Below are 17,039 nucleotides of genomic sequence, written 5' to 3'. Positions count from 1 at the left end.
GATACATTCTTCCTTATTAAAACACAATAGTTTATTTCATATCATCAGCAACGTTTCGTGAGATTTCCCCCATCTTCAGGCTGCTAAAAAACTAATTCAACAAAACCATAAACATGTGCTTACAACAACACTCATATATCATATACACTCAAAGAACTATTTATAAATTATTTACTTGTTAACAAAACCTATATATTACATATAATTTTCTCCTATTTGTCATTCTTGCTAATATATTACAATATTAATGTCATTTAATGAGTAAAAATTGCTAATGGTCATACATTTTAGGAGAATAATTACCTTTCTGAAGGTTATCTTCCAGTCTGATAACAACCATATAGACTATAAAATAATTTTCTCCTACCTCTATTATCACAAAGATGAACAATAAAATCAAAAATTAACAAGGAAGAATTTATGTCATTCACTAAATCCTTTTTAATTCCATAAGACTCTTCCAGTAAAAGGATTATTAAATTTAAATTATATAAAATTTGGTAATAAAATGCATTACTCATAATTTTTCTCAATTATACTTTTAAGTATAATAATATATAATAATCCTTAGTTATTCAGCTGGTTACTCATTGTATAGCTAATGCATTGATGACTCTTTTGGAGCTTACGTTAGATCATACTCTGAAATACTTTTTCATGCGTGGGATGCAACTTAATACTACGATGACGAACTGCACAGTTTAGAAATTCAAATCCAACATTGGTCCATTCATATTGTACTTTTTCAGTTAGCCATAGTGAGTAGTTTCCGGAGCCTATGCAATGTAGAAGAGAAAATTTCGAAAAAAAAAAAAAAAAAAAAAAAGGTTGGATTTTTTTTTTAAATTTATTACAATTTATTTTTAGGTTGTTAATGTTTTTTTTTATTTATTTATTCACCTGTGACAGCTTAGATTATTATAACATAACGGTGTAGCACATACAGTGAGGGTTGGTCTTGTAAATAAAATAACTAACAATATGTGAATACAACATAAGAAAAAAAAACACTTTAAAGTAAAGACAAAATTAGGAATAAAAAATCTTAGTGTACAAAATAAAATAATTGCGATATAATTAAATAACAACTCAATGTAAGTTTCAAATATACAAAGACATTCAAATAATACTATTTAAAATCAAGAAATCTATATAATTGTTACACTGCAAACCATGAAGGGTTAGGGGTTTTGTACGTTTAAGCACTTGTTCACATTATGCTCAACTGCCAGATTTTTTTTCTCAATTAAGAGAATTCAATTGCTTTTTATAGAGCCCTTCAGAAGACTCCCGAACCCACAGGGTTGACTGACAGCTACAGTAACTGAATAAATAATAATTTGCCTCTGCCAAATCCGTACCCGAGTTCTGGGAGTTAGTAGCACAGCGATTTAAAATATAACTAACTAAAAATACAATATATTAGAAAAATTCTTTTGGTAGAAATTAAGAAAATTTAAAATATAAAGGTTAATTACTGATGATGAACATATTTTTTATTAAATAAAAAAGGAAATAAGAAAAAACAACTCAAATATTCATGATGAATCAAAAGAAAGTACAAATGTTTTGAACAATTGCTGAATTATCAAACGAAAGGTCAATTACTATGAAACGGAATTAATTTAAAAAAAAAAAAATAAAGAAACGAGATATATGACGTACATATTTATTTTATTATCAATACAACAATTACTTATTATTAATGACACAATTGTCTTTTTTTCCTAGAAAATTGTTATGATTTTTAATTCATGAGGATCAACATTCGTTTGTATGCATTTATTGTCTTGTAATCGTTCTACTTATAGCACTTTATAGATAATATTTATTAAAAAAATATAAATTTATATAGTCTAAAATAATTTTAATACATTATATTATATGTTTTTCTTTATAGAAAGAGACCCCCTCGGACGTGAAGTTGCACTTGGCCGCTGTTAACGGTGACTTGGGTGTGATCAGGAGGCTGCTAGACAGCGGCAAGGTCCACGTGGATTGTTCTGATAGGGTAAGTAGTTATATTTATTTTAACAAATTTTTTTTTCCAAATATTTGAAGTAGTAATCTTAGTATTACAAAAAATATTTAAACAATGTGCATTGTTTTTATTTAAGATATCGATGGCATAGAATGAGAACCTTTTATCTCACAAAAAACAAACAACTTTTATACAATCAATATGGCTACTAAGAAAGATACTTTGATACTATTGATTCTTCATCGATAGAGCGCGCAGCATGAGCAAGATTATTTTTATTTGACAATCAAATGTTGTGAGAAACGAACTTATCCATCTAATAATGGATACAATTTATTTTTATTTAGTTTTTTGAGATTTTCATCCTTGGCCATCGATATGGTAATCCATGTTCATAAACGTATGAAAAGTAATCTCTAATAAAAAATATTATTAAATTTTTATGTAAAACTAAGTATGCGTCGCGGTAAAGTGTTGATATCAGTCCAGCTAAGGTGTTATAGTCTATCTATAGCCTAAGGCTACGCCATAGAACTCTCCTTAAATTTGATTTATATTAGTATATAGCTGTTCAATAAACATGTGATATACTAAATGTGATCGGAAATTTAAGTGGAAAACAAAAGGACCTATAATTACTTATAAAAAAATAAACTTATTGGACAGAAATCGTCCACAGTTTAAGTCTAGTATGCTGCACTTTATCTTGTACGGAATTTAATTGTCTTTCGAAAGGGTATTTACAATGTTCCAGTAGAAGGATAGTTTATGAGAAAATAACCAAGATATATATCCGTTTGTTAATTATTTGTTTAACCACTTGTGATAGTTTTTTATTAACCCAGCCTTATTACTCATTTATGAATATAATATTTTATAAAATAAAATGTTATTTTTAATTAATTTTTATCTTAATTTTGTTTTAAATTAAAAATGACTTGAATATTTACCTTATATGTTTTTTTATAATTAAAATTTGTAAAGACTTAGAATAGAAATTTAAATATTTCTTAAAAAGGTGTTAAGAAATAAATGTTTAATAGAATAGAAATTTAAATATTTCTTAAAAAGGTGTTAAGAAATAAATATTTAATTTTAGTAACATTATTATAAGTTATTTGAGTAACTCTTCTAGAGACAGTAGTTTGAAAAGGTTAGTAATTTAAGTTCTGTTACAAAATTAGCAGATATCATTCTCAAGTTGTGCAAAGAAACATTGTATGATCTGAAAATATGTCTTCTTAAAATATAGTGTTTATTCAGCTAAAATAATAACAAATAACTACAGTTCTTATTTAAAAAAATTAATTAAATATAAATACAATATTTATTTTGCTGGAAGTTCGCTGATTGACCGTTTGTAGTAATAAAGGGAATATGGTCCTGGTACGGTCAAATAGAACTCAAATAGTAATGACTACTTTAATTAAACACAACGTTTCGCCCTGCGTTGCTGGGCTTCATCAGAGCTAAAAAAGATACAAACACTTAACATAAGTAAAAAGTAAATGGAAAATTACAATGGTATACAATGAAACGTAGAAATTAAATAAGAAAAATAAAAGGTTATAAATAACTGATAACGGAAATAGTAACTGATACAAAGAAGAAATATAAAAGAAAGTACAAACTAAGAGATGGAAAAAGGGGGATAAGAATAAAGGAAGAAAATGAACGAGACATAATTCATACATGTTAAGACAGAAGTCAAAGTCAGAGTGAACCGTTTGTATTGGGAGGCGTGGGGATGACAGTTAAGTACATTATATTTGAAAATACTTTTAAAGTAAACAGTGTAGAAAATAAAGAAAATTTAATATTTTTATATATTAATATATAATTTAATATTTATTTTGGATGTAATTATAAATCTTTTTATTTAATGAAAACTATTTTATTATGATGAAAGTTGCTCACTAAAATATAAAAAAAGAACTTTCTAGTTATTTCATCTAATTATTTTTACTTATTTTTATTGTTTAAATTTCTTCTTTAAAAATTTTCAAACTAACTTAAAATAGTATAATCTCTCAATGTATCTGGTAATAAAACAAACTGTTGCTAAAATTAGAAGTTTTTTTGTTACTGCTTAAGTGCTCGATTTTTATAATAAACTTTTATTTTATAAAATTATTATTATTATTATTTTTTATTAAGGGAGATTATACGTATGAAGGACGAAGAACCACCATTAAGAATTTAAGCTTCATAGGGTTTGTGAGGACCATGATTACGGACAGGTCCCTTCGCAAGCTTTTCATTATGCGGTTATTGCTCCGTTGGGTTGTAGCGTAATGTAATAAAGCCTAAACCCTTTTACCACACACACGACGCAATTTCCTAACCAATACTTTTGAATACTTACTGTCAAGAACATCTATACCAGCATGTAGACAATGTAACGTACCATTAACTGTAAAGCACATATTAATAGATTACAGGCATTTGATAGACACTGGATTACCAAAGCATTTAGCACCTTTACTAAACGATAATAGCCCTCACATTCCGGAGATATTTTATTACCCTAAAAACGATTGTACGATATATATCAATTTTATATATATATTCAAATTGATTACTATTATCGAATATTTTTTTTTTTAATTTTATTTACATATATTTTTTTGGAAGAAGATAGTTTACCACATGAAGTACATTTTAAGAAAATAGTCCGGTTGTTGGTCAATAAAGGTATCGACATAGTAAAAGAAAACTATTTATTGTTAGCCAGCGTTATGACCCATTTTGCAGGGCTTCGTAATGACAACTTTTTTTTTTTTATTTATTTATTGATATTTACAACTGTATAAAAAATACAAGCAAATTTGATCATAATGACATTATGATAATGATATGATACAGCATGTAGAGAAACTACCCAGTAGTAGAACTCTAAAAACATTTTACAATATAAGGTCACGAGGCCATCTTCTTTTCAGGCGCCTCGGAGGATTGCCAGGAATGGAAGAGGAAGCAAAGCAAGGTTAGAAATTAGTGGGTTTGGGTGGTTAGGGAGTTTATTATGGAAGGAATAATATCGGGTTCGGGCTAGATCGGTTACATAGGGAACATTTAGGTCTTTATGTATGGTTTTATTAGTAACAAAATAAGGAGCATTGAGGATTTTACGAAGCATTCAATATTCCTAATAATTAATATCTTGACTCTTGGAAATTAAATTTTAAAGTCCTTACTTACCTGTCTTATCTTTCTGTGAGAAGTTTATTTGTCGAATGATCAGAGTTCCTTACTCTTTAAAGCATCGACTGGATATTTGAATCCGAATATAGGCCGTAGCACGGTTATGGTAGCTTACTCGTTGAATGCATAGCTTAAATTAAAAAACAAAAATTCTTCTGAAGTACCTATATTTTTTTTTAATAGATAACTAGTTCTTGTTTTTAGCAATGATAAAATATAGATTTAAAAATAAGATAAATAACTAAAGAAGTGAGAAGGAAATATTAAAGACAATTCAAGGAATTCGAATTTAAAAAATCCGAGACTGTTTGATCTCTTCTGATCACAATTATGTAACAGAGCTCTGTTATCATGTATAAAACTCCTGTATTCTTGTCAAAAACAAAATTGATATTCGTTATTTTTATCTTGAGAAATCATAAAATCTTAATTTTTATAGTAATTGAATGTTGTGTGATACGCGTACCGTACCATTTTATTCTTAGTCCGATCAAGCGACCATCGCCGTCGCCCGTCGCTCTACCTATGTTCAGTTACGACACGACTTCAGTTCTAGATTACTCTAAGGATTTTCATTGTTCCTATTTTATCTGAACCCATCATATTCCTGAAGACAACTGAATAATTACTTATGCCATTTGTTTGAAATTATAAAATCAGAACTTGTTGAAGCATAGCAACGTTTTGCTATAGGTAATTGCTAATTGATAGGATGACTATTACAAGACGATTTCTTATTGTTGTTGACTCCCGTTACCCACTGAATGAGCCTAGACACACGTTTGTGATGTTCCCATAGACTTGGCTAACTCCTGAATCATCCTTCATCCGAGATCTCCCAGCAATTACTTAATAATTTTCCTCTAACTTCGCTGAAGGCTGTGGGAAGGAAACCCTCCCACATATCCTAGGGTTCGTTGCACTGTGCACAATAATTTGTCAGATGTTGGTAGCTGTTTGGTTGTTAAGACATGGTTTATAGGTACCTATTTCTTTTACCATTCGATTTACGTAATTTTACTGCCCATTTTTTCATTCTTGAACTTCCTAATGTAATTTTTTTTTTAAACCAAGCTTCAATCATACGTTTTAATATTGTCTAAATTAAAAAAAGAAAAGTATCGTAGTATTGTCCTCTTCAGACATTTCGTTCGCGGTTCGTTATCCTTTATAATGATCTGCATTATGCTCCAGTCACCTTGTTTATTCGCTGACTATTCTCAGGCACTCTGCTTTCTTTTAAGAAAATAATAAGTTGTGCATCTTTCGGAATTTGAACCATAGTCTGAAATAAACCTGCTGAGGAATTTATAACTCAATAAAAATTTATATAACTTACGTAAATTTTTAGCCTTATCAATATTATGTATTTCTCATTTGACTTGCGTTTTATTTTTTTTTTTAAATGCTGGACTTGACATTTTGTTGATTTAGGTGATATAATTTCCATTTAATGACCTGTTGTTGTTTACAAGTTCTCTAATAGGTCTTCATTACTATGTTAATTTGGCAGCCAATGGTGATAAATAGTTTTTACCATGATAGTGTCTGAAAATAATAATAACCTTGTTTTTTCTTTAGCTTCTGTTGTCCTTTAGTGGTAATTATAATATTAAATGCTTAGTCGGATTTTTATTTTGGATAAATTATACTACTTAATTTCTAATAAAAAAATAAAGCTTTCGCAAACCCAAATGTTCGATGCCGACATCACCAATCGCTCTATACATACAGAAAATAAAATATAAACAGAATGACATAAAGTAAATAAGTGTACAGAATGGAATTAATAAAATTAAAGTGATAAAAGAAGTGGAAAATAAAATATATACATTGAGAATTGAAAAAGTTGGTTAAATAACATACTTAAGGAAATAAAATAAAAATTAGAAGTTATATAATGCAATGAAATATGAATATTTTAGTCTATTATAGATTTAAAAATTAAAATTATGGAAAGAAAAAATAAAATTGAGAGAAAGAAAATATTTGTGACAAATGAGATATGTAACCATAATATTTAACAAAAGAAATGAATAGAAAAAAAAATTGAAAACAACAATAATAATGTATAGTAGTGAACATAACTAATAACGTGGGTAAGGAAAATTAAGAAAAGGAGGGGATTACTGTTTTAATTTTTTTTTCTTATTTCTATCCACGGTCAACTATTTCTCATGATTATGATTCGGTATTGAGAGTTTTATTTAATTTATTGCTCTCTAGAACTTATACTAACAAACATACATGTCAGGTACACCAAGTTCTATAATACGAATCTCATGTTGTTTATAATAGAATATAAAATATATGCGGTTTATTTCTTTAACCATATTCATCTCCTAAGCAACGCGGTGCATATTTCCAGCTCAAAATTTTCAGATTAATTCTTCACTGATTACATAACACTATGAAACTTAAGTTATTTCAACACTGAATGTCATTTAGATTTTTTAACCATACAACTTTTATATTACTGTAATTTGTGATTAATAATATATAATTTTATTTTCTAATTTTAACTAACATATACTGAATCCATTGCTCTTCTTAGTCGATTATCTAAAAATTAAAAAAAAATATTCACTGTATTTCTTAATTAATTGTTTTAATTGTAATTTAGGTAAATTGGAAAACTGATTGCTGTAATAATTTTTATTTTAATCACCTTAAAATTTAAATAAAATAAAAACTTAAGAAATCAATGATATCTGACTAAAAAGGTGTTAGCGAAGTAAAATGTCAGGCGTGAGAAAGGTCAGTATTTATCGCAACCTCCCTGTTTCGTGATGTAATTATCTCCGAACTTGTCGAAAAGACTCTCCCTCATTTAGCTTCTTTTCAGTCGGTTAGTTTTCTCAGGCGGCTTCTTGCATGTGTGAGTCTATTGGCACTTCATGTGTAATTAATTTTATTATATATAATTTTATTTTTTACAAAGATTTATTACTTGTTTAGTATCAAATAAAACAATGTGTTAAATGAATGAGCCAGTTCATTGATTTCTTATATTATATGTTAGTCCAGATTAAAATCATCTTTCATATTCGAATCTGTATTATAAGTTTTGAAAAAATCTTGTTTTTTAATCATAAGTATTATCATATTTGCCATAATTATCTAAAATTCAAACATAACACCTATTTTTTATAATTTCTTTCTTTTGTAGATTTTTTCTGTGCATGATTAAAAATAAGATAGTACAGATAATTAAAAAAACAACAACTTATATTTAAGATTTTAATATGAAAGATAATTTTAATCCGGGGTGTCGTATCGCTCACTGCTTTGCTTGAATAGTGGCACATCTAACAAAAAAAATTTGCTTTATTCAGTGTGTGATATAGTCAATAGTTTTTGCCGTATACTGAGATTACTTGGCGATAACATTACAAGCTTTAGACAGTCTATCGCAGGACACAAGTAGAGGAAGAAACCTCAGATCACGTTATTAACTTTGGAATATATCCAATTAAAAAATAAATCAAAACCTTTTTTTTTTTTTCGTGAGATGTGCTACTATTCAAGCAAAGCGTTTGTCCATCTTATGATTTTAGCAAAACAATGAACGCTATAATTAGCAAACTGCCCGAGGCGTTGTTCTGATGTTAAAAAAAATAGATAACTTATAAAAGGGTAAAATTTTTCTAGAAAAAGAAATTATGATTGGTTTAATATTCAGTGAGTACGTCTGTACATTTATATATTTTAAGCTTGTTGCTTTTCAAATATTAAATAAAATAATATTTTAAACTAGTTTGTTAATTTTTGATAATGGTGATAGCATGTTTATATTTTTGATGACCCAAAAGTAAGTGTTTTAATGGTATTCATGATATTGTTTTAAATGTAAAATGTATTACTATGTTAAATATTATAAGTATAGGATTGTGAGCACCCCTATTAAAAGTCATGTTAAATATTGAATACATGAGAACTCATAGCTGATTTTCTGAGCAACCTATTTAGTAACCTTTCCTTCAAAAACTTCTTGTTATTGTTTAAACGTAGATTTTGATTATAGTAATTGATTACAATACGCCTAATGTAAGTGAAAAGTAGAAATCTGAATGTTTTACTACTGATAGTCTTGTTTTAAAACGTCCAAAACAATACTAAGACGGTCAAAACACAAACTACGAGCCTAACTAAGTAACCTAACACAACAAGCAAAATGGTGTAGAGCTCAGCTGGTCTGTTGCATGGCGTCATTCTCCATTTAACAGACTCAGTAACATGCTCTCAATCATGTTATTTGTTATATCGTTTTAACATGGTAAAAGAAGGAAATATTTCTCCATTTAACTCAACTTTTTTTCCATTTAATACGCTTTAACATGCTAAAGTAAAGATCATGAATATCCCTTGTGAGTGACATGGGCCTGCAATTGCTTAATGGTGGTTTTGATTGGTTCAAGATATTAGTGGAGTGAAAGTGGAGCTACACGGGCTGGGACAAGTTAGCTCAAAACAAATTGAAAGCGTTTTATGGGTTTTGAAAGTGAGTCTTATTCAGGGCACTCATTAGGGTCTCTAATATTAATTATTATCTACATTAATTAATCCATATTTTACAGATAATTATTATAATTTATATGTTTTAATTATACTCATAACTTATAATAATTAGTAAATTACATTTTTCCTAATTTAGTCCGAAAAAATTCAAATTACGGTATTTATTTATTTTTTTCACTTAACACTGAAGATGCACTGTACAAGGAAAAAGAAAAATATTCGGAACATTTTCAGTTGCCATATATAATCGATTGTAGAAAAGTGGTCTGGGTTATTCATTAATAAAGAAGATATTTATAATTGTTATTTAATGTTTTAAAATTAATAATTAATTGTAAATATATGTTATATGCAATTCATGTTCAGTCCTTTGATTTCTTAATAAGTAAATTAAATTCATAAATTAATCATTTTATTTTTATTGAATATTTAGTTAAATAATAAGAGGGATTAGCTCCTTAATGTTTCTATATTTTAATTAAATATATGTTTTAAGATTAAGAAATTTCCATTTATTTAATTTGTTATAATATTTTGTTAGTTAATGTATTATAAAATATTAATAAACAGTTTTTTTGTCATTTGTGTAACTTGTTTTTGACAGCCACCAGTAAAAAGAAAAAGTTTAATTTCAATGAATATACTTTATTAGAGAAATGATAAAATGAAGAACAGATCGTATGTAGCAAAAAATAATGAAAATGTACTTAAATAATATTATTAATTAATATTTAAACTTCCCAATCGGTGTCAGGAGGCAAGACACGGTAGTTGTGGCAAAGGCGATTGTCGAGATGATCACTATAATTTTTTTTTTACATTTTATTGTGAGAGTAATAAATGCAACGGAGAATAAAATTGAGTAACGAATGAAATCCTGAGAAGTGCGTAGCCTCGGTATTTTCGGGTTCTGTTGCCTGATTTATTCAAATGTATATATTGCCCTATTTTGCTAGACCATCAAATGATTGACCGTATTTCAATATGAAATATGAAAGAAATGGTGGGGGAATGCGGTCAATAAAGAACAAAAAATAGTTAACAACTATTTATTTGGCGCTGTTTCTTTCGCCTCCCTCCCCCAATTGCAGAACTTTTTTTAAAAAGAAGAAGTTTAATGGCCTATAATTTTCAAATTTGAATCGTTCGCGGTTTTCAAACTTGAAAGTTATGATGAAGACTTGCTAAGTAGGGTGAAACGTCAGCAAATATATAGCTATGAACTATTTTTTTTTTATTTTGAACCACACCCCGAACCATCTCCTTCATATTTTATAAATGTTGAGAATTCAAATATTTTCGCGCTTAACATCCAGTCTTCCACACTGTGTAGTATATAAAATTCCTACGAAATGTGGTGGAAAAGGAAAAGGTGATAGTTCAGTCTATTTCGGGAAATTTATTATCTATTAATCTGCCTGTGTATCTCTATTCGGCAATTAAAAACTTCAGTCATTCCGCGTTGCTCGTTTTGTCCTGTCCCTAAGGATCCAGTTCAAATTGGTTGTTTGGATTCCCACCTGGGTCAACCAATATTTATCGAGATACCTGTGGGCGTATTGCACCCATGAGAGTTTCATTGTCCAACTGTTCCCTGAAGCCAGCACATATGTGGCCTCGTAAATAAAATTAAAATATTATTTTGACGTAGATTTTTTAGAATTATTGTAATTGGAGTTAGTGTGTGGAGTAGTGTTTACTAAGCCATAATGTAGGACAGGAATAACAAATACTATAACCATCCTATCAAACACCAAAGTCGTTCACTACAGAATATAAACAAGATGCTAATCGTTGTGAAAGTTATAAAGGCTCTAAAGTCTGAGGCTTAAAAGGCTATCAAAGCGCCATTAAACCCTAAAAGATTCTGAGACTACTCCAAATCAGCATCTGGAAAAGATTTATGCAGCTTTTAGCGAACATCGACAACTGTTCTTTCCGTTTAAGGTGCACTAAATTTGTTAGAATGGATGATTCAAAATTTTACTTAATGAATATAAGATATAAAATATTTTATGTTTACTATACTAGAAAGAGAAGAATAAAATTTATTGTTCCAGCTGGTCTCTAACAGTTGCATGTTTAATAATAAACTCAAAGATTTGTAAATACTTCAATTACATAATTCGCATAACAAGGCAACAAAAATCAGTTTCAACTGCCTTCGGCTTAGAAAATGCTTTTAATATGGAAGATCAGAACTTTGCAGCTCTAAAGGAATCTGTATGAACTTCTTCTGAATTACCAACACATAAATAAATGCAGTTACAATAAAAACATTTTTTATTCATTCAAGAACATTAGGTAACAATTGAGAAAAAACAATTAATTTGACGGAATTCTTAACTGAGTTCCTTAAGACAGGGTGGGGGAGTCTCCTAAGGGTTTAGAGGGATAGAAGAACTGATTTAAAAAAATTCAATTTTTTTAATAGTAGTTTCCTTTTAAAAAGGAATTTAGCAGTTAAATAAATTTAAATTTTAATAATTTTTAAATTTAAATTAATTAAAAATAAATTTAAATCTAGCAGCTAAATGAACTACACTAATCCTCTTATCATAGAAAAAATCAGAATGAAGCACTACTTGATCTGCTTCTAAAAATTCATCGTTCTTACAAAGATTAAATAACGCTACTCAATCAAAATCGTAAAATCCATTGCAGTAAACCTAATATTTAAATTAACCCAGATAGGCAAAATTTTACCCTGATCGTTCCAGAACTATGCAGATACTTAAATTCTATAAAGTGAGTTGTTATTTTACGACATACGAACATAAAAAAGTAACATAAATAGTATAATGAAAATAGCTACTTAACTAAGAACTTATACAGATACAGATCATAGATTATTTAAAGGGTTTTTTGTTTTTTTTTATTGAAGTTGGGTTTCCCAAGTTGTAGGTCACTGCTCCTTTAACTACTCCTGGCAACTGGGAGTGGAACTTCATGGGTCGTTTTTTTTTTTTTTATTGACTTCATTTATAATTCCGGATGCAATTGGCTGTTTCTTACAAACCAAGGAGCATCCACTGCGATTCTTAGGACTTCATTTTAAATAGGTTATAATGTTTTCCTTGTCTTGAAGTATGCCGCTCCCCAGACTTCACAGCCGTACATCAGCGGTGGCCTGAGAATTGTTTTGAATATAAGAACAGTTGTTCCTGGTTTTAGTTTGGAATTTCTGTTTAGGATATGATATAGCATTGGTAACCTTGCTTAGGTTTGAGTTAGTTTGATGTTAGTATAGTGATTCCAGGTAAGGCGGCGATCTTGGTGATTTCCCAGGTATCTTACTGTTCCACTGGCAGAATTCCATTTTACATTAGTTTCAGTGGGTCTGGTGGGCGTCGAAGAGTAAAAACTTTTGTATTACATTTTTCAATTTAAACTGTAGAATGAGATCAACTGAGTAAAAGGTTACTCAATTTTTTCATCTAGATTATTTGACCCTCTTCTTGAAGCCCATGAATAACAAAAAATTAATTTGTTCTTAGTTTTCTTCTTTCTTTTTTTGATTCAAATAAAGAGTATTTGGAAAAAAATAATAAATAAAATAAAATTTGTATAGGTTTAGTTTTATAGATTGTACTGAAAAGAATGTTTTTTTACTTACTAATATATTGTTTTTCCATTTATTTTTAATGAAATTTTGCATCCCTTGTAGTATAACCTCACTTATTGTTCTGGATCGGTTTTACCAGATGTAAACTATAAAATCTATATTTAAAATACAATAAAACATTAAAATAACTAAGTTGTTAATATTGTCTTGTTTGTTAATTTTGATCCAAGCAGGTTTCCTTAGATCCATGTTAAAATAATTGTTATACTAAAGGCCTATTTAGACCTATCAGATAAATGTGCAAGATTTCGCGCATGTGTAGATAATGGATAGGTAAACCAGCTATCTAACAAATCCTGCTGTTGTGACTGTGACTATAAAGTTTTTACGATGTTAGTTGTCAGTATCACCGACATCGTGGAACCTTGGCTTAGGGATACCCTAGGTAACTAGTGGTGACTAGGAGACAATAGTTGGTTAGTCACTTCTAGTTTCTTATTGACCTAGATAATAATCCAAACTATCGATTGTTGGTCTGAGAACATGAGTAAAAAAGTGGGTTAAACTTTTTTTTTTTTACTGTTTGTGTAATGAGTATTTGAATACAAGAACGGTTAGCACTTGGAAGTGTGACCACCCTGGAAGACCGCATGCCCTGGATCTTGAAGTGATTATTATCCCTAGGTAACTGAGGTCTGTCGGGCTAATGGATCTTAATCGGGAATCGTGATGGAGTTTTTCAGGACGGTAAGGAGACCACCTGGTGTTTGGTCCATGGGCGGTCTGCCTCGGGGAAGGAAAGGTTCTAGGCGGTCTGTCGACGCCGAACAACCATAATTCATAGTGCTTGGCCGATTCGTCACTACACTTGAACCCGATTGATAATGTACTTGCATGAGGAGTATTGCTAGATTTGGACATAGCGAACCCCTTATTTAATTATTGGCTGCTTTTCCCTCCACCAGGAAGCAGGAAAATATCAATTCATCTTGACGTATTAGCATTTATGCTAGAACATTGTACGTGAATAATTAAAATAAAATACCAATAGATCACTGTAAATGAAAATTTTAACGATTAAAAGATTTTTATTTCGTAAATATTGAACCGGTGGAGACAATGTAAATATCCGACAAAGTATTCCAGCAACTGCAGGGTTTGAGAAAAAAGAAACATATAGTACAATAATTAAAGTCAAACTATGTATATTTACTTTTTGCTGACCGCACCCCTGTCCATCTGCTCCTCATATATTTAATTTTCATGTAATTAAAAGTCACTTTCTTCAACATAAGAGTTTTTTTGTTTAAAAAAGGTTCTTATACCGCATTGCCTCGTAGATCTATCTTTCAAAGATAAAATTATAAATAAATTTCCTGAGATTTAATTTCAGAGTCCTTCTAAGTTTTTCCTTTTTTTATTTTTTTAATTCAGCATAGTTTACGTTGATGTAGGAAGTGCACCAGATTGTTTCTTTATCTGCCGCGGCTCCTACTTTTTTTAAACAATTCCACCTCTTTAACCTACTGTTACTGCTCAGGTATCTCGGGGGGGGGGAGGGGAGGGTAGAAATAACGAGGAAATAAAAGCGAAGTTGCTTTTAGCGCTGCATTTGTCTAAAAACTTTAGTTATAATTTATAATACTATTATTCTTCCTACTATTCTTTCCGGAAGGGAAGCGTGTCCTCTTACACTGAGGGAGGAACAGCGCCTTAAGGTTTTTGAAAATAAAGTATTACGTAAAATATTCGAACTTAAGAAGAATGAGTTAACTGGAGAATTTAGAAAGCTGAGCAAAGCCGAATTAGAGAACTTTATTTATTTTTTTATGACTCCCTTCCTGTTCATTTCTGACATATGGGAAAAGAAGGGGTGAAGAGGTTATCTAGTGGGTACCACTTAATTCTAACTATGGTAGGGCGTCAAGTTTTAATGCCCAAGTTTTAATACGGCCCTAGAATGAAGGGAACTTTAAATATAACATATATAAATATAAATAGTTATAGAATTGCGGTGAATAAGATAAGCGTGTAAGGTTTCAAGACTTAGTAACGAATGGTTCCCTAAAATATTAATAAACACTGAACCGACGAGAACACGTCTACGTCCCAAGGGTAAACCGAAGCGTAAGTGGGATTACTGTGTCAAGACTGATCTGATTGATTTGGGTTCCAACGGAACTCACTGGGTAAATGCTTGTAAACTGTGATTGGTAGTATCGGCATCGAACCTTCAGGTTTTCTAATCTTTCATTATTACCTCTTCAAAGATTTTATGATGTAGCAGATGGTACTCATAAGTATTATTATAGCCTAATATTAAACTTGTGAATGCTAAGTAACTATTCTTTCAATACAGAAATTTATTTCCTATTAAAAAGAGTCTGTAAACAGTTTTCTTTTGTTCAAATTGTTCTTTGTTAAGAATGGTGACAAAAACTACTTCTTTTCATTTTAAGGTATATGAGGGGCCTTTCCCACATTTGTGAAGATTATCTGGAGAGATATTTCATGGCAAGAATCTCCTCGCAAAAAGGAACCCCCGTCTCCTATTCAGGCTTGAATAATGAGGTAGTTATCCCAATTCGGGCTAATGTTGGAAGAATCCCTTACTAACGGCCAATTATTTCCTTCATCTGTCTCAGTCCTTCTGAAACGGACAGTCAGGGTATTGGGGGTTATGAAATGTTTCTATAATTAGTCATTCAACATTCGTGAGCTGGGATGTTTTCTCATTATTACTGTTTTTTATTATGTAATATAATTTTGTCAACGTGATCCAGACAAAACTGAGATCCCAGCGATCCGATCATACTCACTAATGAGATAGTTCTGGTTCGATAATGCACTGATGTTCCGTGGCGAGGATGAGGTAATAGTAGCGTCATATATTGTTGCCACCGTCGCAAAAGGATCCACTCGTTGACTCGAGAGCGGAACGTTGAGTGGCTTATTGTTTCCTAAGTTCTGTTCTATAGGCCATTGTGTTCTTCTTTATCGTCTTACGATTGTCGTTCCGTCTTCCTGGAGTCGTCTACTGGAACCGTCTGACCGTGGTTTCTGCTATTTGTGCTGTTAGTAAGGTCGGATCGTCGAAAATAAAGCATTATTCATGGTGATACTGAAAAAAAGGAACTCATCATATGAGTTTAGCTATCCCATAAATTACTTTTTGTAGGATATTTAAATTAAATTTATCATTTTGTTTGAAACCTATTAAGGTAGTAACTGAAGGGATTTCCCTTCTCATTAAGGTATTGAAGTCCGGTCCACAAATCGGAACGTTGTGCGTAAATTGAGCTAGTATAAAACCCCACTACCACCATTTTTCGCTGGTCTTAAGATGTCTACTACCTATATCTACAAATTAAAAGATAGTAAGCTATAATTATTTTTTAGCTATATAAATTTTTATAAAATCGAATCCTAAAGAAATATAATATAATTTGGAAACAAGAGAAAGAAACACTATTAAAAAAAGCAGTGGCGCCCAACTGCATTGGGTTGCTATACACTCAACACATTAAGACCAGTTAGTCAATTGATTATTATTCTTATATTATATAGGTATAGTCAATAAACATTATAATACAAGATTATGAAACTTGATTTTTTCTTTTAATTGTTTTAGTTTTTAATCTTTTTCTGTCTCTATATTTACCTATTTTTTTTTTTAAATATTCATTTTCCTTCATTCATTCATAATCCTTTCTATCTCTCCCACCCCAGAAAAATGGCCGTTTTTATCTTACCTTAAAAACATTTATTAAT

At 30.0% G+C, this 17,039-nt stretch overlaps 1 protein-coding gene across 1 annotated transcript in view; it reads left to right on the top strand.

Moving 5' to 3' along the window:
• Positions 1–1,900: 1,900 nt before the first annotated feature.
• The window catches only part of LOC106677411 (ankyrin repeat domain-containing protein 29), a gene marked incomplete at its 5' end in the record, with an annotated part of 65,321 nt that continues 50,182 nt past the window's right edge, over positions 1,901–17,039 (top strand). Inside the window, 1 exon segment of the mRNA XM_067045597.1 lies at positions 1,901–2,011. Within this exon segment, the coding sequence (XP_066901698.1) occupies positions 1,901–2,011 (111 nt within the window).

This window comes from Halyomorpha halys, unplaced genomic scaffold (assembly GCF_000696795.3).
Source record: "Halyomorpha halys isolate HHAL.00 unplaced genomic scaffold, Hhal_1.1 Scaffold98.1, whole genome shotgun sequence".
Lineage (NCBI taxonomy): Eukaryota > Metazoa > Arthropoda > Insecta > Hemiptera > Pentatomidae > Halyomorpha > Halyomorpha halys.
The sequence above is the reverse complement of the archived record's forward strand: the minus strand, read 5'-3'. Positions and strand labels throughout refer to the sequence as shown.